The sequence below is a fragment of the Rattus rattus genome, chromosome 2, assembly GCF_011064425.1.
Source record: "Rattus rattus isolate New Zealand chromosome 2, Rrattus_CSIRO_v1, whole genome shotgun sequence".
Classification (NCBI taxonomy): domain Eukaryota; kingdom Metazoa; phylum Chordata; class Mammalia; order Rodentia; family Muridae; genus Rattus; species Rattus rattus.
This window is the reverse complement of record NC_046155.1, coordinates 138,647,319-138,673,699: the sequence shown is the minus strand read 5'-3', so window position 1 is coordinate 138,673,699 and position 26,381 is coordinate 138,647,319. Positions and strand designations below refer to the sequence as shown.

The 26,381-nt window shown below is 43.3% G+C and overlaps 1 protein-coding gene across 1 annotated transcript in view; it reads right to left on the bottom strand.

Moving 5' to 3' along the window:
• Positions 1-371: 371 nt before the first annotated feature.
• The window catches only part of LOC116893262 (presenilins-associated rhomboid-like protein, mitochondrial), a 48,319-nt gene continuing 22,309 nt past the window's right edge, over positions 372-26,381 (bottom strand). The window contains 5 exon segments of the mRNA XM_032895118.1: positions 372-850; positions 852-1,330; positions 1,365-1,481; positions 1,484-1,712; positions 2,823-2,960. Of these exon segments, the coding sequence (XP_032751009.1) occupies positions 518-850; positions 852-1,330; positions 1,365-1,481; positions 1,484-1,712; positions 2,823-2,960 (1,296 nt within the window). The 3' untranslated portion in view covers positions 372-517.

Genomic DNA, 26,381 nt, shown 5'->3' with positions numbered 1-26,381 from the left:
AAGAGCAACCTTGAACATTGTTCCTCAGGACACTGGCCATCTTGGTTGCTTCAACAGGCCCTTTCTCTTTAAACTGGAATGTGTCAATTCAGCTCGCTCCTCAAGCCTCAATGTCAAGCACTCACTGGCTGAGCTATCTCCCCAGCCCTTGCTGTTAACCTTTATTTAACAAACCAGCTGACCTCACACATATTCCCCTGGGCTCTTAGCCTGAGCACTTGAAAGAAGGCCCCTCCTCTGTCCAGCAAGAAAGACCAGTTGGAGTGATTGGAAGGGGCTGGGGAGTGTGAGTCAAATTATCTCACAGTAGGTAACTGTCTATGGCACTGGCTGCCCGCAATCCCAACTGTTTTTTTTTTTAAATAACAAACTAGAGATATAAACATTTATTTCACAACTTTGCCATAATTTGCAAAGGAGACATGTACCGAAGACATTTAAACCACAGGAGCAGCCTATGCTGAGGCTCCTCCAAGCAACGAGGATCAGATGCACCGCCACACTGGCCAGCCTTGCTTCACTTGGAGACTCCTCCTTTCTCGGCGCCATTAGTCCTTATTTCGTGCCAGATTTTCATTAGAGGCCCCCTGTTCTTCCAAACGAGTTCATGTCCATATGCGATATACCATACTCCAAAGAGAGCTCCCCCATGATGTGCTGCATGGTCAAAAAAACTCCATCCCAGGATCATCCCAGCTGTATCCATGGCAATGATGGCTTTTAAGGCATTGCCCGCTGAGAAGGTGAAAACGGGGAGGAAGATGATAGCGAGCCTCCCCTCCGGGATCACGGTGCAGACGGCTGCAAGCACAGCCATGATTGCTCCCGATGCACCAAGTGAAGGACCGACTGTATCTTTCTGTGGCAACTTTACACGCATAACTGACAAACTTGGAAATAACGGCTGCAGACAGGTACACTGCCACAGTGTTCACGGTGCCAGATGAGAGGGTCCACCAAACATACACAGTTGCTGCCATGTGGAATAAGGAGAAATGGCTGATGGTCGAGAGCAACATCGGAGAACAAAGAACCTTTGATGCGGGGTTGGATGTAAAATCCCTGAGAATGGTTTGATGCAGGGACCGCACTCTCCATAAACAGAATTCGAGGGCATTTGCAGCTATGATGCCTGTCACAGTCCACTGGCCACCACTTGGGCTATTCCACCACTTGTTAATCTCCGTTCTGAGGTTTCCTTCTTTTTGTGGCCGCATGCTATCCAACCCGTCAGACTTTATGCCATCAAAATAACTCTGAAGCTTGGATTTCAGTGATTCATACTGCCAAATAGCAGCTGGCCCGAATGCACAGCCTGTGAACCCAACAGTGCAGAAAGGGGGGCTTCATGAGTGTTCTTATACGGTAGGGGGAAAAGACTGTTTCCTCCAGGGGCGGGATCAAGGCACTTCTCTTGTATGCCTCTCCATTTGACCCTGCGTCTGACCTTCGAGGTTCAACCTTCCTCAGTGCTTTTCTAGTCCACATTTTTGCTGAAGAAGTAAGTTAAACCTGCATCTGAGCAGCCGCAGGGCCTGGGTCGCAGAGAGCTCCTGGTAGCCGCTACCCAAGGGAGGCGCCCTCACCTGACTGCAGCGCCAACCCCGCTGTACCCAAACTCGCAACGCCTTCTTCCCAACCTCTGCCCCACCATGGCTGGACCTCACTCTCAATCCCAACCCTTTCCTTAAGTATATTGTTTCCTCAACTTCCTGGCCAGGAAAGCCCTACCTGTCGTCTCTGTCTAGTTCTGTGTGTCAGGCTTCTTGTTTGGTGCAGTCTCTGAACAGCATGCATTTTGCTCTTGGAGCTGCCTCTTGATCAGATTTCTGGGTCACTGGAGTGCCAATGTGCATCTTGCCCAAGCTTGGGGAGGAACCTGAAAGCTCCTGGGTAGAGAATAAAATCTTTGTTCAGAGAATGAAAACAAGCCTGAGGGGAAGCCACGGAGTAACAAGAGCAACACATACTGGCTTAGCTGCGAGCAAATGAATCAAACAGGGGCTACTAGTTGCTGCGGGAGCTACTAGTTCCAATGCTGGAATTTGGTCTTTTGAAAGAAGATACAATTGTAGTTCCTTAGAGAGATGGCTCTGCCTTTAAGAGCACTTGCAGCTCTTGCCGAGGACCTGGGTTCTGTGTTCTACTACCCATGTGGTGGCTCACAACCGTCAGTAACTCAACTTCCAGGGATCTAAACCCTTCTTCCGATTGGCACAACAATACAGGCAGGCAAAACACCCATGCACATAAATAAAAAGAACTCAAAAAATGCTGGTTCCCGGGCTAGACTGGGTTTGCTATCCTCAAATCTCACAATAATTCCATATAGCATCATCATACGAGGTCGGGGAAGCTTTCATTGGGCCTAATGAAGCTGTCTGGATGGGCAGTGTTAGATTCCAATTCTGCAAACTGCCCCAAATGGCAGTGCCACTGACAGTGTCCAAAAGTGACTGTCTGGGCTCAGCTCAGCCTGGACTCTGACAGGATCAACAGAAAGATTGAGAGACACTCAGCCTTCCTTAGAAACATGTGAAATGGGTTTCTAACTACCAGGAAACTTTCTTACCTCCCCCCAGCCTCAGGCAAATGGGCTCTCTATTATATTAGCACATAGCTGTAACACATATTCAAGTCCTCCACTGACAGTCTAAAATTCCGGTCTGTCTGGCTGCCACACCTTCCTCCCTGAAGCTAAACTTCTCCCCTTTTTATAACTGGCCCGCCTTTCCTCACCTTCTTGCTCGTCTCACTGCCTCCCAGGAGTAACCATGGCAGCTCTGAACTCCCACAAAGGCCTCTGGCTAGTCTCTCTCCACCTGAGAGTTAACCACCAGCATTTTCATATTCCCAATGAATTTCTCCTTTCCACGGGTGGGGCGATCTAGTTCTGTGGTCTGGCTTACAGGCAGCAGCTCTGCCGTTATGGTGGTGTAGATGCGTCCGTCTTCTCTGAGCTGGAGACCACAAAAGGATTTGGCTTAACGTTTTGCATTTCATCGGAAAGAAGGCCGCCTGCAATGGAATTTGCAGCAATTAGTTTGGGTTTAGCAACTCTGACTCTCAGAGTCCTGATTTACTAAGTCCCACGGGACCCCCCAGGTGTGTGTTGACACACTTGGCTCTTTAGCTGAAGACGAATGGAATATAGATGGCTAGAAAGTGTCTGGACCTGCAGTTGTGAAGGAAAAGTAGATTAATGGTAACTGCCTATGAAGAGCATGTGCCGGATCTGATCTGCCTCCCTAGTCAGCCTCCTCTCTCCGGGAAGCTGGTTGGGATACATGGTTCCCCTCCCCCCTCTTGCCGTGGATCACAGCTAACAGTGGGCAATCGCAAACCAGCAACCGTCCACTAAAGAGACTGTTCCACCTGATTGTGAGGCAGGAGGGAGCACAGGACGGAAAAGGAGGCCCCGCCTCAGAGCCTGGCTGTAACACCTCACCTGCCAGCTGGGAATCAACGTTTCTTTTACGTAACAATATTTTCAAATGAGAACTTAAAGTAACAACGAACCGTGCCTGATGCCTTGGTAACCTAGTCCTTTCCCAGACACCTTCTAAAAGCCTCCCAAACAGGATTCTAGCTTAGTTTATAGTGGAAGCATCCCAACTCCTAACAGCTCTCATGATAACTGGGGTTTATTTTATCAGCTATAATCCTAGCTGGGTCACCTCAGGAGCCATTCTGCCGTTTCACTCAAATTCCTTAGCTGATATTTAAAAAATAATAACTTTAGAACCCACCAAGATCAGAAATGAAACTCTGCTCTGGGAAGCCCACACCCATACCTCTAGGTGTGTCTTCTTTCCCTAAACACTTACCTTTTGTTAATGCTTTTACTTAATTCTGTGCAAAAAAAAAAGTCCCTTTTTTAGTAAACCTTAGCTCTGCCCCAAACAGTCAGGTTCTGCAATTATTTTCTGTGGTGAATGCAAGGACCTAGCTTTGCTTGAATGGTGGGCTCTGACAAGAGCACCCCAGGCTATTGCAAGAGGCAGTGTGGAGCTGTGCCTCTGCCCCACACTCACTGCCCTTGACACTTGGATTCTTCTTTCCCGAACAGGGGAGAATCCTGTGAACCCCAGACTATGCCGCAGGTGCCTCTATGGACGTGTCTACATCCTCCTTCCTTCCCTTATGACTGAGGACTGGGATATCTCCTGGGTAGACTGGATATCTCCTGGGCAGACGTTCTGTTCCTTTTCAAACTGTGTCCCCTAACGCCAGGCAGTTCCAAGCACTTCATTTCTTAAAGGATAGCTCTCTTCTAATAATGCCCTGCAGGGTGCTGCTTGCCCGCTGCAAGGGGTTGGCAGAGAGAGCTGCTGCTGTTTGCCTTGGCAGCCTGTCACATTTACATCTGTCTTGTCTTTGGAAGCTATAATCTTGCTGTAGGCTGTTCAGTGGAAGGAGGATTTATTAAATCAACTTTATTGAAGTGTAATTTACACCGATAAAATGCAGATTTTTTAAGTGCACAATTGATAAGTTTTGACAAATGTATACATCTGTCTGCCACTTCAGTCTAAAGCGTTTTAATACCCCCCCATGCCATTTATACCCCTCAGAGCTCATCTCTATCCTACAGGCAACCAACAGTCTAATTTCTGTCAACACTGATAAGTTTTCGCTGGCTTGAAAATTGCATATCGATACAGTTAATGGCATGCATTCTTAATGTCAGCCTTTTACTTAGTCCACGAGGGAAGTCTACAGGATCTTAAGTGTTTTCAGTTCTCTGACTGGTGGGTTGTATTTCATTGCGTGACTATAGTACAGCTTTGCAAACATTGGAGAACATAAAGTTTTGGCTATTATAAACAAAGCTGCTATAAACATTTATGTCTAAGGTTTTTTTGTTGACATAGAATTTTAATCCTTATAAATGTGTGGAGTGTGTCTCGTACATTCATGTGTTTGTAAGTATATACATGCATGCCGTCGCATGCAGAAGCTAGAGAAGCTCTTATCTATTGACCCATCTCCCAGCCCCTGGCTGAGAAGCGTGGTGCTGGAGGGCCTCTTAGAGGTTAGAAAGGATGTCAGAAATTATCTCCAAAGCTCCTGCCATCCCCTCTTTCCCATCCTCTGTGGCTGTGGTGGCTCACACATTGCACTGCCTGGGCTAGCCCTGGCATCTGCTTAGGCTCTGGTTTGTAACTGGCTCCTCACTCCATAACATGGCAGCTCTGATGACTAGTTTTACGTCAATTTGACACAAAGTAGAGTCATTGGACGGAGAGGGAACTTCAGTTGAAAAAATGGCTCTATTGGGTTGGCCTGTAGGCAAATCTTTGAGGCATTTTCTTTTTTTTTTTTTTTTTTTGATTTATTTATTTAGTTTATGTGCATTCTGCCTGCATATGTGACTGCAGGCCAGAAGAGGGCACCAGATCTCATTACAGATGGTTGTGAGCCACCATGTGGTTGCTGGGAATTGAACTCATGACCTCTGGAAGAGCAGTCAGTGCTCTTAACCACTGAGCCATCTCTCCAGCCCCTGAGGCATTTTCTTACGGAGGCAAACTTTGGTTTTGCTTTTGCTGCTTGACTGAAGGTCAAGAGCTGAGGATCGAACCCAGGGCCTTGTGCTCGCTAGGCAAGCACTCTACTACTGAGCTAAATCCCCAACTTGTCATTTTCTTGATTAAAGGTTGGTATGGGAGGACCCAGCCCACTGAGGCAAGTGCTATCTCTGGACAGATGGTCCTGGTTGTATAAAGAGCCATGGAAGCAATTCCAAAGGCAGCACCCTTCATAGCTTCTGTAAGAGCTCCTACTTCCAGTCCCCACCAGATTTGAGTTCCTGCCCTGAATTTCCTTCATCTATGATGTGGAACTCTAAGGTGAACTAAAACCTTTCCTCCCCTAAGTTGGTTTTGGTCATGGTGTTTTATCACAGCAATAGTATCCCTAACCAAGTCAGCAACCCATGGTTGGTCCCCATGTCTATAGAGTACATTGTGTGGGCTCATTGACCACACCTATAGCTGCCCTGTCTCCCCTCACACTACTTCTCTCCTAAGATTTATGCTTCCTATAGGGTCCCTTAGTCTCCCGTCTCCCCTCAACCCTATTAATGCCACACAGAGATGCTAACACATCCTTCTAAGACCACCCCTGAGCATCCATCTGCTCAGGAGCCTTCTGTAGTTGTTTGCATAATAATGACCCCCATAAGCTCATATATTGAATGCTGGTCTCTTGTTAAGAGGACTATTTGAGAAAGATTCAGAGGTGTGGCTCTGTTGGAGGAGGGGTGCTCCTGAAGAGTTAAATTTCAAAGAGTTAGTCACAAACAAAGTTCGGACATGCCTGAGGGAATTTGAGATAGGGCTCACAGGCTGGAACCGCCCCCTCCCCTTCCTTCACTCCCTGAGGATGGGTCATCCCCCTGCCGAGTGAGATCCCACCCCACATTGCTGAGACTAGATAGCAAGTACTCATTGCTGATGTAATCCCGCGCCAAAAGTAACTGTGAGTCCTTTGAATTAGCCAATCCTGTGTAACCGCTCGAAATTCCCTGGCTTCCCCTATATAAACCCTTGCCTGAAGAGGCTCGTGGTCGTCGGTTCCTCTCCTGCGTGAGATGCGTGGCGTGTTGGCCCGAGACCTCGTTAATAAAACTGCCTCTTGTTATTACATCATGAATGGCTTCTCTTGAGCTTCCTGGGGCATGCTGCCATCCCGAGACTGGAGCGAGAGTCTCCCCAAATTTTGGGGTTCTTTCATTTGTTCTTTCACTCCTGGAGCCAGGCTTTAAGGTTGCAAAAGCCCATGTCATTCCAAGCCTCTCTCATATCTCGACACTTTAAGATATGAACTCCCAGCTACAATTCCAGTGCCTTGCATGCCTATCTGCTACCATATTTCCCACTGTGATGGTCATGGACTCATTCTCTGAAAACATAAGCCTCCCAATATGCTTTCTTCTAAAAGTTGCCTTGGTCACAGTGTCTCACCAAGTCCTTTGAGGCATTTGCTTCATTCAATTGATGTGGAAAGCATGACCATGGAAGGGACAGTAAGCATAACATGGTTCCCACCCTTGGAGCAAAGCCAGCAGGCTTTGGGCCTCCATGAGAGTTGAGGGTTGTTGTGGACATAGAGCCTGTTTGTATAATAATGTACATAATTTACTTTATGTTCCTCCTTTGGGAGCTGTTCTCCCTCCCAAAGTTATCAAGGAATGTTCTCCCCATCAAGGTTAATGACTCTATTAAAAGCAGCATGAGTCTGAGGGTGTGTCTCAGCAAAATATTGAACTCTGTGACCTTCAGGGCAGCCCTTAAGGCTGTGGGAAAGAACTTGGCAAACATGTGTTCAAAATTATATAACTTCTCAACTACAAAAAAATATAAGAATGTAATATGAATTATATGAGGGGCTTCATGGACTTAAAAGAACAAGGACAGGTGCACTATGAGCCAGCTTGTCAGAAAAATATTAAGGAGATAAAGAGATTTAGGGAATGGTGATCACAGGGCAAGATCCCACCCAGCTAAGTTTATTGTTTGTGCTTACAAAGGCAGGCAGATTCCTGAGTTCTTTGTCTTCCCGGGACAGAGCTACTGTAGGCCCAGAGTGGCAAGAATGGTGATCTCAGAGCCAGATCCCATCCAGCTGTCTTATTATCTGTGCTTATAAAGGCAGACAGATCTCTGAATTCATTTGTCATGTTAAAAAAAAAGTGTACTTGTTGTTTCCTTCTAAGAATAAAGGGGCTAAGGTCATAATGCTGATTCATGGGATAACCAAAAGGGCACCTGAATAAACAAATTGAATTGATATGTAAATAAAAAACCGGGCTTTTGGTCTGCAAGAGTTGAACTATCTGGAGATCTCTGGAGAGCTATCTTGAATGGAACACAAGACTGCCAGCTTGTACACCATCAATTGACTTCAAGCCATTTTTTTTTGCGGATCCCAAAAGCCCCTTCTTCAGGACCCCCAAATAAGCTGAGACTGATCCTTGTGACTCTGCCTAATCCTGCATGTACCTTCACCCTTCTCCTCCTCCTATGACCCCTTCAATAATAGTAGACCCACTATCTGTGCCCAAGTTAGTCTTATCTCTAGCACCTTATCCATCCTTTCATGATCCAGTTCACACCTCAAGTACTAGCTCAATCCTGAGGACACTATTAGGACACCTTTTATCCTAGGATACCTTTATCTTATTTTGTGTGTTTCTAAACATCTGTTGAATTTGCCTCATGGGTGAGCTCATGCTAAGCCATTATTCAGATATTTCTCTGTGACCCATTGCTATTGTGGTGTTGGAGCTGGGTAGAAGCTCATTCTGTTGTCTAGAAACAGCGTGGTTAGGAAGCTCACCCATCTCTGGTCCTGTCTTCCTCAGTGTACGCTCATCTGAGTGACCAAAGGAGGGATAGGTCCTCTGCCCTAAGGAGAGCCCTCTCTTCTCTCTTTCAAAATGCAAGTTTCCTCACTTCTCGATGCAGAAAGCAAGTGATCTACTATCGAGCTGCATCCTCAAGCCTTCAGTTTACTGTGAATTAAAGTCTTTTGTGGTGTAGACCATGCTGGTCCCTAACTCATGATACTCCTGCCTCGGTCTGTTGATTACAGGAGAAGACCATTACAATCAGTGGAGATTCTTTTCAACTTTGGAATTATATAAGGATAAAGATATCACTGAAAATGAAATCTACATTACAGAATACCAGGTACACACACACACACACACACACACACACTCACACACACAAACACACACACAAACACACAACACACACACAAACACACACACATTCACACACACAAACACACACACATACACACACACACACACACACACACACACACACACACACACACACACACACACAAACACACACACACACACACAAACACACACACACACACACACACACACACAAACACACACACACAAACACACACACACATGCACACACACACATGCACACACACACATGCACACACACACACATGCACACACACACACACACACACACACACTAATCTTTTGTTACAGAAGCAGATGAGACCTTTGTCTGCAGTGCTGGGACCCCAGTCTTCTGTCTCTCCTGGACCTCTCCTCCTCTAACCTTCTAGTTCCATGCTTTCTGCTCATCTTTGCCCAATGGCACACCCAACTTTGATTTCTTCCTGCCACCCAGTTTGACTCCCTCACCACAGAATCTAACCCAGAATCTTTGATCCTAACAACTGTCAACCTTGGGACTGTCTTGCCGTGCCTTTGTCACTGTAGATCCAGTGGCTAATTCCAAATCTCAGAGGTGAGAGTAATAGCTAGCAGTGTTCTCTGGGTGTCCCTGCGGTGGCAGAATGCCTCTGCCACAATCACGGTGGAAGGTTATGACTCATTAGAGATGTTGTCAGGAATAAACCCCTCATCAGTTAAGAGCTGATGCCTCCGTCTACTCTCAGAGAGCATTTGTATTAGAGTCTCATTCACAGTTGCAAAGGAGTCAGAACACAGGAACCTCTGAGCAACAGCAGGTTGGGACCTGGGCCTTGTCATGAAGTTCTTTCTGAATGGAAATCATAGCCTCTGCTCTGTGGGATGAAAATGAGCTAGAGAATATTCCTGTTTTATCTCCAGACCTCCCTAACCTGGATGATGGCTTTCTGAAATTAAAGAATCAATCTTCCTTCCTTCCTTCCTTCCTTCCTTCCTTCCTTCCTTCCTTCCTTCCTTCTTTCCTTCCTTCCTTCCGGAGTGTATAAAGTCTATGTGAAATGTGGACATGTGTGCATACATTTGTGGAGACCAGACATTAATAGCAGGGGTCTTCCTCAATTGTTCTACCTCCTTTTTCCTGAGGCAGGGGCAGTGCTGGGGATTGAACTGAGAACCTTACGCATGCTATCCCTCTACCACGAAGCTGTCCCAAACTCAAACACTTATTCATTTATTTACTTTTTTTTTTTTTTTTTTGGAGAGAGGGTTTCTCTTTGAATCTCCAGCTCAAAGCTGGCTGGCCTGTGAGCTCCAGAGATCAGTTTGTATAGTACTTAGGTTACAGACACACGTCATTGTGCCTGTGCCTGCTTCTTATGTAGGTACTAGGAATCCAAATTCAAGTTCTTATGTTTGCATATCAAGCACTTTACTGACCAAGCCATTACCCCAGCACCCTGAGGGGTATTTAATGCATTTGCTGAAGGTGATAGGGGTCTCTGGGTGTGCAGGGACCAAGCAGAGCCAAATTATATTTCCAAGAAGGAGGGAGCATTGAGTCTGCTTTTCCTTTTTCAGACCCTCCAGGGTTAAAACATGGACTATTTATAGCAGGGCATTAAATAGTCCTGGAACCTAGCCCCTGCACTGCCACCTGGCCACCAGCAGGTGACACCAGGCCTAGCACCCATGCTTTATAGCTCCTTTCTAGCACTGAAATTTCACCCTGGAAGAACAATGCTTATGGGGTACCTGAAGACAAAAATCTCCTAAGTCACACGTAGTCCTTATTTATTGCTGGCAGGACTGTCCCAGGCAGAGGATAGCAACTTCCCAGTTTATTCAAGTTTTTTAACGGTATATAGAATAATATTATATATATATATATATATATACACACACATATATACACACATATATACATCTATATATATACATATATATATATATATATATATATATGGCATCGATGGCATCTACATCAAGCAAGCATTGTTTACAGAGGCAGAGAAATAGCAGTTAAGTGGTCAGTCAGCTAACTTTTATGTCTGGAATACATTGTATAGAATTTTATGGCTGGTCCAGAAACCAAGGTAGTTTTAGCACTTAAAATATTCTTTGGAATACTTTCACAAGATAGCATAACTATAATTCAGTAGTCCACTATTGTAGAAATATTTAAATCTTGGCCCAAGGTTTCTACCCTATCTTTGGTTATGGAGTTCCCAGATGAAAGACACACATGCAGCATTTATATTTACAATAAGCCGTAAACACGAGAGTGGGGCAGCTGACTCCCCTCCATCCTGTTAGAATCTACTTTCCTATTGGTAACTCCAAATTATTACTTACTATGTTTCATCTGACCTGCTCTTAGCTCCAATTGGCCAGACCTCAGGGCCATGCTCTCCTGACTCCTAACCCATGGCTGTTTTCCTTCCTCCTCCTGCACATTCTTATTCCTCATGGTCCTCTCCTAAGCCCTCCAAACCTAACCCCACCTATGTCTCTTCTGCCCAGCTATTGGCTGTTGGCATCTTTTTTTTTTTTTTTTCTCTTTTTTTTTCCCGGAGCTAGAGACCAAACCCAGGGCCTTGCGCTTGCTAGGCAAGCACTACTACTGAGCTAAATCCCCAACCCCGGCCTTTGGCATCTTTATTTACCAATTAAATAACTTGGGGGCAGGGCCACTCGACATCCTGTGGACTCTCTCATCTCAGGGGCAACCAGTCTTGGGGGCCCCATATTAATGTTATAACACAAGCAGCATTAGGCCAACCCACTAAAGTCTACCACACAATAAAATTAGGAATTGATGACACTGAGATTTCTAGGCAACAGAAAAGAGGAATCATGGGGTGCAGTCAGTACTCTAATATGTAGGAACAATGTGTTACTAGCTTCTGATATATGTGCTTCTTAGCCAGTTTCTATTGCATCCATTAAACCTACCCCTCTGGGCCAGAATTTTTCTGGTGCATACGAGAGATGCTCAGACTTTGGTCCAGGCAAAGGCAATCTGCTGCTGGGGATGGAGAACAGCATGTGCTTGGGACCAGTGCCCATATGCTCAGGTACGCAGATGTTGCTGAGTCCAGATTCACAGCTTTGCTTGTCCTAAAGAGGAAGGTATTCCTACTGGTGCATGGAGTGGGGGGAATAGGTAGACTGGCAATTTTTGGAATATACAACTTATGCTCACCACCTTACCATCTCAATGAGGGCAGGTTACGTATTGAACCATGTTTTATACAAAGATGAGAAATGTGGTAGGAGGACTGGAGGCATCAGCTTCTTGAATGATGCCCCTCACTTCTCCACACCAGCCACACATCATCATAAACTTCCCGCCCAAGGGTCTTCTCCAGTCAACAACGTTCTGTAGAGGCTTGGGCTTTGCTGGGCTTTGCTTTGTGACAATGAAGGCTAGGCACTTTCTCAGAGGCAACAAAACTGATAGACAATGGCCTTGGCTTCCAACCAATCTAGTCTGATTGTAGCAATCACACACTCCTTCCGGGAATGTTCCTAGCATGGTCCAGAACATCAATTCCTCTTGAATGGGTGCTCTTTATAAAGAATGGTGGTGAACTAGACCACTCCTTGGGCAGAACAAAAGATGTATTGGGGATTGAACTGCCACAGTCTTTATTTCTGAGGGTGGGTTGCAGAGAGAAGAGCAAAACGGCAGAAAAGAAAGCAGAAATTCTCTGTTAGTCAGCAGGGTGGGCATCCAAGGTGCCCTTGCCAGAGGTAGCTGACCTTTGGGGAATGTTAAGGAAGTTCGTGATGAACAGAAACCACCTAAGAGACCTGGTTTTCTACTAAACAGGAAGCTTTCGGCTGGTTTACCTGATGACAACCTTCTGTTTACCTGACCGGAGTCCTTCTGTTGGGACAGTGTCAGTAGCACTACCACTTTGGGGGACACTCTTTCTCAGAGGACAGTTACCTTCTCAGTCTTAATGAGTCTGTACATAGGGCTATGTCACGTTCTGCTACTGACCCTAGAGCCCTCTTCAAATATATCTTAATATTTTTTTACTTTTTGAAATTATAATACAATTATATCATTACCTCCTTCCCTTTTCTCCCATTCATCCTCTTTACATTTTCTCAAAATCCTAGCCTGTTTTCATCTAACTGTTATTGCACAAACACTGTGTGTGTGTGTGTGTGTGTGTGTGTGTGTGTGTGTGTGTGTGTTTATGTGAAGAAACACCCAGTTCACTGTATCTACATAAACTTTCATGCCAAAGTTAAAACATGTGAAGATACAGTTTTCAACCAAATTTAACAGAATTTATTTTTAAAAAATGGTAGGAAAAAAATTCACCTGGGAGCTGTTTAGAAACAGTTCTGATCTCAGTTTTGGAACACTCCTCCTCCTGAGCGGCTCCGAACTCCATCTGCTCCCTGCAGCAATTTCACGTCTGGCTTGGAGAGTGACTTCTCACTTGTGAAACCAAAAACAAAGCCTGAAGCTTTCCAAGGCTGGCTCCTTCCCTTTTTCTTTACCTTTTCAAGCTCATGGAAACCTCTTGACAGATCATGGGTTAAAACAACAAAGAAGATAGTAAATTAATACTTAGATGTTATGCCGTGAGCTCAACTACAAGTTAACCTCCAAATAAAAGAACAATTTGAGCATTCACTCCACAGAAAAAGCAAGAGGTGAAATGGGCCTTGTTGAGTCTTCAGCTTTAAGCTGTAATGGAGAGGTTCCCAGCCTTCCAAAGGTGCTAGGGATGAGAAGAATCTGGTGTTTTATTATTGAAATGACATGTTTACACAAGTGCAAATGTGAGTTTACAATATTTGTAATTCATTTGTAAAATGGAAATTAGTCTGACTCTTCCTTGCTTTGTCCCAGTTGATCTTGACTTAAATGAGATTCAGCAATCAGCTTTCATTTAGGAGGGAGAAGACGTACCAAACTATGGGGATGGGGAAGCAGACAGGGCTACAGAATTAGGCTAAGTTCCTGGATCTCAGCAGAGGGCTGAAAGAAAGTCAAACCAACTTTCTCTACAAGAGATGGGACATACAAACGTTCACCTTACGGAGGAAAGAAATCAGAAGCTCACACACAAATGTCTAAGAACTTGGATGAATACATGAACGGTCAAAGGCCAGTGTGGTTTAGGGTGTCAGGGTGTCTTAAGAAATAGGGTACCATTAAGCTGTTAATATGGGAGCTTTTTAATGGACTTATATCAGAAACTGGAGGGAGGTATGGGGATAGGGATGGATTGGTCAGTCCAGGAGCCTCTTTTATCCATGAGTAGCTTCAGTCACATCTTATGCACAACCTCTAGGCAGAGGATCTCATTTAGGAGAGACAGCAAAGAGACAGGAATCAGCTCTGTCCTGGGCTTCCTAGGCTTCCTCGGGGACATTCTCAGAACTGCTGCTTTGGGGTCCTTGCCTTGTCTGAACAGTTTCTATTTCCTGTTCTCATGACTTGGGTAGGCCTTCAGTGATGCCCCTTGCTTTCGAGCTGCCCACAGTAACCCCTCACCCATGTTAGGTATTTCCTATAGGTATTTCCCAACAAACTCATTTTTTCTCGCAGGTAGACTTGAGTGGACTCATTGCTTTGATCTATCCTTGCTGCCCCTTCTTGGGGTAACTAGACCATGTGAGGGTTAAAGTTAGGTTTCAATTACTGTGCTTATGAAATCTATAAAAAAAGAATGCCTCTAACCTGAAAGGCCTACTCGCCCAGGGAAAAATAACTTCCCAGAATGCTGGGGGCTGTGCTTCAACATGCCACGTGGCTTTCTTCTATAAACAAGCTTGGTGGCCCCAACCCCATGCAATGTGCTTGACCACACGTAGGCATGAGGTAGGCAGGAAGTATGGCAGGGTGTATACTGGCCCTGATTGGATGAAGGCCTTATGGGGTTTGCCTGTATAAGCAACAGACTAACCTAAGTCGTGGTCATTCTCTGGGAATCTCAGGTATCGATCTGGACAGCATCTATTGGCCTAACCAGTATTTCATAAGGCTTGCTTCAGATTTTGCTAAAAAAAAATGTGCAAGCAGTCTTTTTCTTGCAATGAGGGAAGAACAAATATCCATATCGCCTCAGAAAAATCATATAACACTCCTAGCATCTACAGAATAAGTCTATCAATGAATAGCAAGTCAGAGAAGCCTGGCACAGGACTCGGGGAGTAACAGACTTAACAGAGACCTCTTCTCTCTGATACATGCTCCCACAACTCTGCCCTTTAGAGACATTTAAAACCTAGAGCCCTCAGAAGTTAAAAAATGGCACAATAGACCCAAGCCAAGCTCAGCTACTGACATATATATGTACCAGTGCACTCATAACTATTTACATTTATCTCCGCTCTTCTATACAGTCATGGACTATGGTATGTGTGCACAGCATTGCTGCAACACAAGTCAATTGACACACTCAAGTGTATCAGAATGTTGAGACGTCCAGACAGGTGTTTAAAAATCAGGATACATGTGTTGCAAGCTGTATAGAAATGGTAGCTATATATTGCATCCAGATGGATGCTCCTCTTCATCAGGGGACTGAAACAATTAAGACAAATGGAAATGTGTAGAGACAAGCCACAGTGAGGGTTGAAGAAAGTTAATGGGTGCATCACCCAAGATGACACCTGTGTGTGATGTCATTAAGGGAGTTGGAATTTAACTAGCACTTTATAAAACCAGGACAAGTGTGAGTGCAAGGGAAATCTCAAAAGCAGGTGACCAAGAAATGATAATGTGTATCTAAAAGGCTAAAGTATAGAGGTAATTACAGTTCTAGATGGAAATCCTAACTTAAGTTGATTTATTAGAATAATAGGTGGCAGCTGTCAGAAGCAAAATGGAGTCCTGTGACAAACCCTAGCCCAGGTGAGGACATTCCTGAAGTAAACAACAGAAGATCCTCATGTAGATGTATTTGTTTAAATGTGATTAAAAAGGCTCCCTGGAGGAACTATAACAGGAACTTTTCCTAAAAATTGCAGATTGCCCCATAAATCACAAACACAGCAATTGAACGTAATCAAAAACAAAAGACTCTCCCCTAATACACAAGTGATCCAGTGACTCCTGTAATAACCCCAAGCAATAAATCTCTTTCACATTTCAATTGTTCCCTTGCTTCAACCTCCTCGCTCATGCCCTTGGTCCACCATGGGATAGGGGCCAGTAGTCTTCATTGGCAATGCTGATTTTTTTTTTTTTTTTTGGTTTTTTTTTTCCGGAGCTGGGGACCGAACCTAGGGCCTTGCGCTTCCTAGGCAAGCGCTCTACCACTGAGCTAAATCCCCAACCAGCAATGCTGATTTTGATTTTTGTATAGACTCATAACCTTTGTAGAACTTTCTCTGTGGCTAGGTAGGCTGACAGATCAGAGGAGAGATCCCTAATGTGTATAGATATGATCAGAGTTCCAGAAAGAAGTGAGACAAAGGCTCGGGGTGCTCAGAAGCTATCAGCACCCTGGACAGAATCTAACTCACAGGAGGGCCAGAACACAGCAGAACACAGAACTGACAAAGCTATAAGCACCCAGTCCCACAAGAACAGCTCCTTTAATTTGTGAACCACAGCTGGTACCAAATATGGAAATATTTGCTCATGGGGAGATTTTGGATGCCTTCAACACACACACACACACACACACACACACACACACACACACACACACACTTAGTAAAGGAGATGTACAAGGCTGTAGGCAAGGGATGGTCTCGGCCACTACATTCTATCCTTGTTTCCAACAGTCATGCGGAAACATTCATGCATCAGGCATTCAGCTTGTGTAAGTTTCCAACTGAAAATACCCTTGCAACCGGCCCCAAGATCAGGAAGCACCCCCTTGCTGGCTTTTCCCAACCTTTGCTTATGAGTCCTTGTAGGGGCTCACCTGCTTGCTGGACGCGTCTGTTCGGTTCTTATGAAAATGAAATTGTTTACCAGTGTTCATATTCTCTGTCCCATTCTGTTGATTGATAGTTGGGTTGTTTCACGAATAAACTATGAACCATCTTGTACTAAGCGTGTTGTGGGCAAGTGATTAGTTTTCTTTTAGGCAAATACTGTGGAGCTCAATTGCTGAGAATAGATATGTAAACGTTGCAAGTTGTTCACTAAAGTGGCTGTACCTACTTACCTCCCCACAGACACAAGCTCGCCACTCCACAGGGGGATGGAATTTTAAGCAACAACAGCAAATAGCGGAATCAAATGTGAAGGGCTTGATGCTGCTTTCTGAATGTGAAGACTTAACTATTGAGAAAAGAGAGACACTAGTGAGGTGGAGAGGGTGGTGATGGGCAGGTAAGGCCTTGGGCTCAGGTTCAGACTGTACAAGTAATCAGCTGCACGTACATAAGCAATCTGAGTTCCAGTCAAGTGGTCCTGTGTACGTGTGTGTGTGTGTGTGCATTTGTGCATGCATGTGTGCACAAGCATGTGTGTATGCATGTGTGTATGTATGTGTGTGTGAGAGAGTATGCATGCGTGTATGTATGTGTGTGTGTGTGTGTGTGTGCCAAAAATCAATGTCAGGAGGTAATACTCTTCAACTGCTTCTGCACATTTTGAGACAAGGTCTCCTAGTCTAGCCTGGTTCAGCTAGACTGCTGAGAAGCAAGCCCCAGGGAGTCTTCTGTCTGCCTCCCCAGGAGTGAGATTACAGGTCTACCAAGGATCTGAACTTAAGTTCTTGTGTTGGCTCAACAAACCTTTGTCTAATGAGCCATCTTCCAGCTCCTAAGTTTCAGTTTTATCCTTTGAGAAGTAGAGAAAATAATGATACCATTGTTAGAGTTAAATGTCATTATGCGTGGAGGACAGTTGGTAGAGAACTCACACAAGGCAAATTGTTAGCATGCAGGCTAGCATGAGGCAGGATGTCCACTGGGCTTTGGGAAATGGAAGAGACTGTGTGAGTAGAGTGTGGAAGAACTCCCAGGGGAGGGCAGACAGCGTTGGCTGAGCTTGAGGATGGGAATGGCATTTTCATACAGTCTGAAGACTGTGACCAGACAGAGGCCTTTAGATCTGTTCTGAAAGGTCAAGGTGCCAAGGTAGAGATGGGCAATCAGAGAAAGACAACAGAGAATAGACGTTAGGAAGAAATATGAATAAGGCGGTAGAGCTAGAGAGGTGGCTCAGTGGTTAAATGTCAGTATGGCTCTTGCAGAGGACCTGAATTCTGTTACTGCTACCCACGACAGGTAGCTCGCCACCAGTGGCCTGTAACTACAGACCGGGGGGAATCTATCACTTTTTGTGAACCCTCACTCTCACATGCACAGAATCATACACAGATACACATAGACGTATAAAATTAAAAGGTAAAATTAGAAAAAGTGGAATGCTCTTGAGAACTTCCTGGTGTGTGACTTTTAGAAGGAAATGGGGCATACTTAGAAGAATGGTAGGGAAATGATAGTCGCTGTGTAGGAAGTCCAGTCAGCCAATAGGAGGCATCACTCAGGATGATTGGGTAAAGCCTGGGCTTTGTCAGTGGCTGTGGGATCAAAATGGCTAACATCTAATTGGTGATTCATGGAAAACTGTCCCAGGATCAGCTGGATGTAGAGCATGCAGGGACGTGGAGAGTTAGAGTGTTACTGAGGTAAGTCTGTACTGTGGATCGCCATACACAGGTGTATCATAGCCAGGGCAAAAAGGCTGTTCCCAGAGACCAAGATGTGATTCTTGCCCAGAAATGCTTGAACTGTGCTAAGGCTAGCCCCAGCCGAGATATTGGGAAAAAGGAAGATTTAGTTCTAAGGACTTACCTTTTGTATGTTAAAAGACTAAGTTACAAAATAGCTCATGTTGGTTGTATAGAATTAGGAAACAGATAAAGAAAAATGGGTTTATTTATTTATCTTATATTGGATATTTTCTTTACATTTCAAATGTTATCCTATTTCTTCGTTCCCCCCAATCACTGGAACCCCTCTATCCCACATCCTTCCACTGCTTCTCTGAGGGTGCTCCCCCATCCACTCATCTACTCCCTCCAATCTCCCCACCCTGGCATTCCTCTACACTGGGCATTGAGCATTTACAAAACTAAGGGCTTCTTCTCCCATTAATGCTGGACAAGGCCATCCTTTGCTACATATGTGGCTGGACCCATGGGTCACTCCATGTGTACTCTTTGATTGATGGTTTAGTATCTGGGAGCTCTGGTTGGTTGATATTGTTGTTCTTCTTATGGGGTTGCAAACCCCCTCAGCTTCTTCAGTCCTTTCTCTAACTTCTCCATTGGAGACCCTGTTCTCAGTCCAATGGTTGGCTGCAAGCATCAGCCTCTGTATTTGTCAGGTTCTGGCAAAGCCTCTCAGGAGACATCCATATCAGGCTCCTGTCAGCATGCACTTCTTAGCATCAGCAATAATGTCTGGGTTTGGTGACTGAATATGGGATGGATCCCCAGATAGGACAGACTCTGGACTGCCTTTCCTTCAGTCCCTGCTCCATACTTTGTCTCCATACTTCCTCCTGACAGTATTTTGTTCCCCCTTCTAAGAAGGACTGAACCATCCACACTTTGGTCTTCCAACTTCTGGAGTTTCATATGGTCTGTGGAATGCATCTTGGTTATTCCAAGCTTTTGGGCTAATATTCACTTACCAGTGAGTGAATATCATATGCATTATTTTGGGATTGGGTTACCTTACTCAAGATGATATTTTCTAGTTCCAACCATTTGCATAAGAATTTCATGAAGTTGTTGTTTTTAATAGCTGAGTAGTACTCCATTGTATCCATTCCTCAGTTGAAGGACATCTGGGTACTTTCCAGCTTCTGGCTATTATAAATAAGGCTTCTATGAACATAGTGCAGCATGTGTCCTTGTTATATGTTGGAGCATCTTTTGGGTATATGCCCAGAAGTAGTATAGCTGGGTCCTCATGTAGTACAACATCCACTTTTCTGAGGAACCTCCAGACTGATTTCCAGAGTGGTTGTACCAGTCTTCAATCCCATCAACAATGGAGGAGTGTTCCCCTTTTTCCACATTCTTGCCAATATCTGTTGTCATCTGAGTTTTTGATCTTAGCCATTCTGACTAGTATGAGGTAGAATTTCAGGGTTGTTTTGATTTGCATTTCCCTGATGGCTTAGGATGTTGAACATTTCTTTAGGTGCTTTGTGGCCATTCTATATTCCTCAGTAGAGAATTCTATGTTTAGTTCTGTACCCCAGAATAATAGGGTTATTTGGTTCTTCGGAGTCTAACTTCTTTAGTAATATATATATATATTTAGTAATATATATATATATATATATAGAGAGAGAGAGAGAGAGAGAGAGAGACAGAGAGAGAGAGAGACAGAGAGAGACAGAGAGAGACAGAGAGAGACAGAGAGAGACAGAGATAGATATTAGATATTAGCCTTCTATCCAATATAGGATTGGTAAAGATCTTTCCCAATCTGTTGGTTGCCATTTTGTCCTATTGACAGTGTCCCTTGGCTTACAGAAACTTTGCAATTTTATGAGGTCCCATCTGTTGATTCTTGATATTAGAGCATAAGCCATTGGTGTTCTGTTCAGGAAATTTTCTGTTGTGCCTATGTGTTCAAGGCTCTTCCCTATTTTCTCTTCTATTAGTTTCAATGTAGCTGGTTTTATATGGAGGTCTTTGATCTACTTGGACTTGAGCTTTGTACAAGGTAATAAGAATGGATTGATTCGCATTCTTTTTTACATGCTGACCTCGAGTTAAACCAACACGACTTGTGAAAAATGCTGTTCTTTTGTCCACTGAATGGTTTTGACTCCTTTGTCAAAGATCAAGTGACCATAGTTGTGTGGGTTCATTTCTGGGTCTTCAATTCTATTCCACTGATCTACCTGCCTGTCTCTGTACCAATACCATACAGTTGTTTTTTTTTTCTTTTTATCATGGTTGCTCTGTAATACAGCTTGAGGTCAGGGATGGTGACTCCCCCAGATGTTCTTTTATTGTTGAAAATGTGTTTAGCTCTCCTGGGTTTTTTGTTATTCCAAATGAATTTGCAAATTGCTCTTTCTAACTCTATGAAGAATTGAGTTGGAATTTTGATGGGAATTGCATTGAATCTGTAGATTGCTTTTGGCAGGATGGTCATTTTTACTATATTAATCCTGCCAATGCATGAGCATGGGAGGTCTTTCCATCTTCTGAGGTTTTCTTGGATTTCTTTCTTCGGAGATTTGAAGTTCTTGTCATACAGATATTTCACTTGCTTGGTTAGAGTCAAACGAAGGTAGTTTGTATTGTAACTATTGTGATGGGTGTTGTTTCTCTAATTTCTTTCTCAGCATGTTTATCCTTTGAGTAGAAAAAGGCTACTGATTTATTTGAGTTAATTTTATGTCCTGACACTTTGCTGAAGTTGTTCATCAGCTGTAGGAGCTCTCTGGTGAAATTTTTGGGGCCACTTAAGTATACTATCGTATCGTCATGTCATATTTTGACTTCTTTCTTTCCAATTTGTATTCCTTTGACCTCCTTTTGTTGTCTAATGGCTCAGGCTAGGACTTCGAGTACTATATTGAATCAGTAGGGAAAGAATGGACAGCCTTGTCTAGTCTCTGATTTTAGTGGGATTGCTTCAAGTTTCTCTCCGTTTAGTTTGATGTTGGCTGCTGGTTTGCTGTATATTGCTTTTACTAGGTACAGGTATGGGCCTTGAATGCCTGATCTTTCCAAGACTTTTGCCATGAAGGGGTGCTAAATTTTGACAAATGGTTTCTCAGCATCTAATGAGATGATCATGTGGTTTTTTTCTTTGATTTTGTTTAAATAGTGGATTACATTGATGGATTCCCATGTATACAACCATCCCTTCATCCCTGGAGTGAAGCCTACTTGACCAAGATGGATGATCATTTTAATGTGTTCCTGGATTCAGTTTGCTAGAATTTTATTGAGTATTTTTGCATCAGTATTCATGAGGGAAATTATTGGTCTGAAATTTTCTTTCTTTGTTGGGTCTTTGTGTGGTTTAGGTACAAGCCTAATTGTGGTTTCATAGAATGAATTGGGTAGTGTTCCTTCAGTTTCTAGTTTGGGGAATAGTTTAAAGAGTATTGGTATTAGGTCTTCTTTGAAGGTCTGGTAGAATTCTATACTAAACCCGTCTGATCCTGGGCTTTGTTTTGGTTGGGAGACTTTTAATGACTGCTTCTATCTTTAGGGGTTATGGGACTGTTTAGATGGTTTATCAATCCTGACTTAACTTTGGTACCTGGTATCTGTCTCGAAAATTGTCCACTTCATCCTCATTTTCCAATTTTGTTGAGTGTAGGCTTTTGTAGTATGGTCTGTTGATTTTTTAATTTCTCCAGTTTCTGTTTTTATGTGGCCCTTTTCATTTCTGATTTTTTTAATTTAGGTACTTTCTCTGTGCCCTCTGGCTAGTCTGGGTAAGGGTTTATCTATCATGTTGATTTTCGCAAAGAACCAGCTTTTGGCTCTGTTGATTTTTTGTATAGTTCTTTTTGTTTCTACTTGATTGATTTCAGCCCTGATTATTTCCTATTATCAACTCCTGTTGGTTGTATTTGCTTCTGTTTGTTCTAGAGCTTTCAGTCATGCTGTCAAGATGCTAGTGCATGCTCTCTCCATTTTCTTTTTGGAGGCACTCCTCTTAGCACTGCTTTCATTGTATCCCTAAGTTTGAGTATGGTGTGCTTTCCTTCTCATTAAATTCTAAAAAGTCTTTAATTTTTTTTATTTCTTCCTTGACCAAGTTATCATTAAGTAGAGCATTGTTCAGCTTCCATGTTTCTGTGGGCTTTCTGTTGTTTTTGTTGTTATTGAAGACCAGCCTTTGTCCGTGGTGGTCTAATAAGATGCATGGGAATATTTCAATCTTCTTGTATCTATTGAGGTCTGTTTTGTGACTGATTATATGGTCAGTTTTGGAGAAGGTACCATGAGGTACTGAGAAGAAGGTATATTCTTTTGTTTTAGGATGGAATGTCCTATAGATATCTGTCAAATACATTTGGTTTATAACTTCTGTTAGTTTCACTGTCTTGTTTAGTTTCTGTTTCCATGGTCTGCCCATGGATGAGAGTGTGGTGTTGATGTCTCTATTGTGTTTTGTGCAAATGTGTGCTTTGAGCTTTAATAACATTTATTTTATGAATGTGGGTGCCCTTGCATTTGGAGCATAGATGTTTAGAATTGAGAGTTCGTCTGGGTTGATTCTTTTCCTTTGATGAGTATGAAGTGTCCTTCCTTATATTTCTCGATAACTTGTTGTTAAATGTCAATTTTATTTAATATTCGAATGGCTACTCCAGCTTTTTTCTTGGGACCATTTGCTTGGAAATTTTTTTTCCTGACTTTAACTCTGAGATAGTGTCTCCCTTTGTCACTAAGGTGCATTTCTTGAATGCAGCAAAATGCTGGGTTCTGTTTACATATCCAGTCAGTTTTATTGGGGAATTGAGTCCGCTGATGTTAAGCGATATTAAGGAATAGCAATGGTTGCTTCTTGTTATTTTTGTTGTTAGAGGTGGAATTATGTTTGTATGGCTATCTTCTTTTGGGTTTTTTGAAAAAAGATTATACTCTTGCATTTTTTAGTTTCCCTCCTTGTGTTGGAGCTTTCCAATTATTATCCTTTATAGGGCTGGATTTGTTGAAAGATATTGTGTCAATTTGGTTTTGTCTTGGAATATCTTGGTTTCTCATCTATCTTAATTGAGAGTTTTGCTGGGTATAGTAGCCTGGGCTGGCATTTGTGTTCTCTTAGGATCTGTATGACATTTGCCCAAGATCTTCTGGCTTTCATAGTCTCTGTTGAGAAACCTGCTATAATTCTGATAGGTCTGCCTTTATATGTTACTTGACCCTTTTCCCTTACTGCTTTTAATATTCTTTCTTTGTTTTTTGCATTTGGTGTTTTGATTATTATGTGACAGAAGGAGTTTCTCTGGAGTTCTGTAGGCTTCTTGTATGTTCATGGGCATCTCTTTCTTTAGGTTAGTAAAGTTTTCATCTATAATTTTGTTAAAGATATTTACTGGCCCTTTAAATTGGGAGTCTTCACTCTCTTCTATACCTATTATCCTTAGGTTTGGTCTTCTTATTGTGTCCTGGATTTCCTGGACGTTTTGGGTTAGAAGCTTTTTGCATTTTTACATTTTCTTTGGCTGTTGTTTTCTATGTTATCTTCTACCCCTGAGATTCTCTTGTCAAATCTCTTGTATTCTGTTGGTGATGCTTGCATCTGTGACTCCTGATCTCTTTCCTAGGTTTTCTATCTCCAGGGTTGCCTCCCTTTATGATTTCTTTATTGTTTATTGTTTCTATTTTCATTTTTAGATTCTGGATGATTTTTTCAATTCCTTCACTTGTTTGGTTGTGTTTTCCTGTGATTCTTTAAGGGATTTTTGTGTTTCTTCTTTAAGGGCTTTTACCTGTTTACCTGTGTTCTGTATTTCTTTAAGAGAGTTATTTATGTCCTTCCTAAAGTCCTTTATCATTATCATGAGATATGATTTTAAATCTGAATCTTTGGCTGGAGAGATGGCTCAGCAGTTAAGAGCACTGACTGCTCTTCCAGAGGTCCTGAGTTCAATTCCCAGCAACCACGTGGTGGCTCACAAACATCTGTAATGCGATCTTGTGCCCTCTTCTGGCCTGCAGGCATATATGCAGGCAGAAAGCTGTATGATTTATGCTAAATAAATAAATTAATATTAAAAAATAAATCTGAATCTTGCTTTTCAGGTGTGATGGTGTGATGAGGTACTCAGGACTTGGTGTAGTGGAATAACTGGGTTCCAATGATGCCAAGTGGCCTTGGTTTCTGTTGCTTATGTTCTTATGCTTGCCTCTCGCCATCTGTCTGTCTCTAGTGCTACCTACCCTTGCTGTCTCTGACTGGAGCCTGTCCCTCCTGTGATCCCAGTTGTGTCAGAATTCCTCAGAGTCCAGCTATCTCTGTGATCCTAAGATCCTGGGTGTGTCAGAGCTCCTGGTAGTCAAGCCGCCTCTGGATCCTGAAATCCTGATGTGACCAAGCTCCTGAGATTCTGCTGTGTCACAGCTCCTGAGAGTCAAGCTTTCTCAGGGTGTTGCAGGAGTGGGTGGGAAGCGAGGCCCTGGGTCTGCTCCAGGCATAGGTGTAAGCTGGACAGAAACCATACCTCTGGCTGGGTGGGTTTTTGTGTTTCCCTGGTTCCTGTGAGGTCCCAGTTATTCTGGGTGTTGGGAAAGAATATTGTGGCTTCATCTATGATCTTGAGTGTGCTAGTACTTCAGTGCTTCTGGTTGTGTTTGATCTCCTGGGAGTCCAGCTTCCTCTGGATATTTTGGGATTGGTCTGCTCCAGGAACTCTTTCAGATTGGAAGAAACCTGTGCTACTGGCAGGGGTTCCTATGTCTCTGGATTATGGGGGTTCCAGTTACTCGAGCTGTCAGAGCAGTTGTGGCCTCCTCACCTGTGATCCTGGGCATGTTAGAGCCTTTGGGAGTTGAGCTTCTTTTGGATGTTGTTGGAAATAGAATTTTAAAAATCCATGATATTACTAGTATCAACAAGTCTTAGCACACCAGTATGTTTCCTTGCTGTGGTTTAATCAGATGGACACACTGTTGAAAAGTTGAGAGAATAGCAGAGTCCTTAATATACACAAGGCCCAGGATCAATTCCTAGCACCACTAACACAGAGAATTTATAGTTTTAACAAAGTTGACTGTGATGGGTAGAGTTAATTGTCAGCTTAACAAAATCTAGAGCCATCTAGAAGAAAGGCCTTTGAGAATGTCTGTGAAGGATTATCTTGTTAATTTTGACTGAAGTGCAGCCTACTGTGGGTGGCACCATTCCTTAGGCTTGGTATCCTGAACTGAATCAAAAGGGAAAATGAGCTGGCCATATTAACTCACTGCCTATACTTTCTGATGGGAAAGCAATGAGACTAGCTGCCTTGCCCCTGCTGCCTTGGCTTCCTCACCCTGAACCTTGAACTATAAACTGAAATAGACAATTTATCCCTATTCTGTCTGTATTGGGTTATTTTATCATAACAATAGAAAAGAACCTATCGCAGATATCATAGCTCAGTTTTCATGATTATTTTGTCCATGTTTTGAATAAATATCTTTTTTCTTTCCTTTGCCGTTGTTGTTAAGGCTCACCTCATCCACTTTGTTTCTCATCTAGATCCTGAAGTGACTTCTTAGCTTCATCCAGCTGTCCCTTTGAGTCATCTTTGTGATTCTTGTCATTAAACGTTTCATTTAAAATCTTATTTTTATTTAATATTTATGCGTGTATTTCTGCTTACTATGTGCATGCAGTGCCTGTGGAGGCCAGAAGAGGGCGTCCGAGCCCTTATAACTAGAGTTACAGATGCTCGCGAGGCACTGTGTGTGTTTTAGGCTCTTAAGAGCTGAGCCACGGTTGGGGATTTAGCTCAGTGGTAGAGTGCTTGCCTAGGAAGCGCAAGGCCCTGGGTTGGTCCCCAGCTCCCCAAAAAAAAAAAAAAAAAAAAAAAAAAAAACTGAGCCACCTCTTGAGCCCCTCCTTGAATATTTTAACAAGTAGAATTCTGCCATCTTTTCCTGGCATTTCAGCTACTTCATGAACATGGCTTCCATTACTGACGTTGCTGTCGTTTGGAGGTGCCGTGGGTCTTGCATATTTTTTGTGGGTTTTTTGTTGTTGTTGTTGT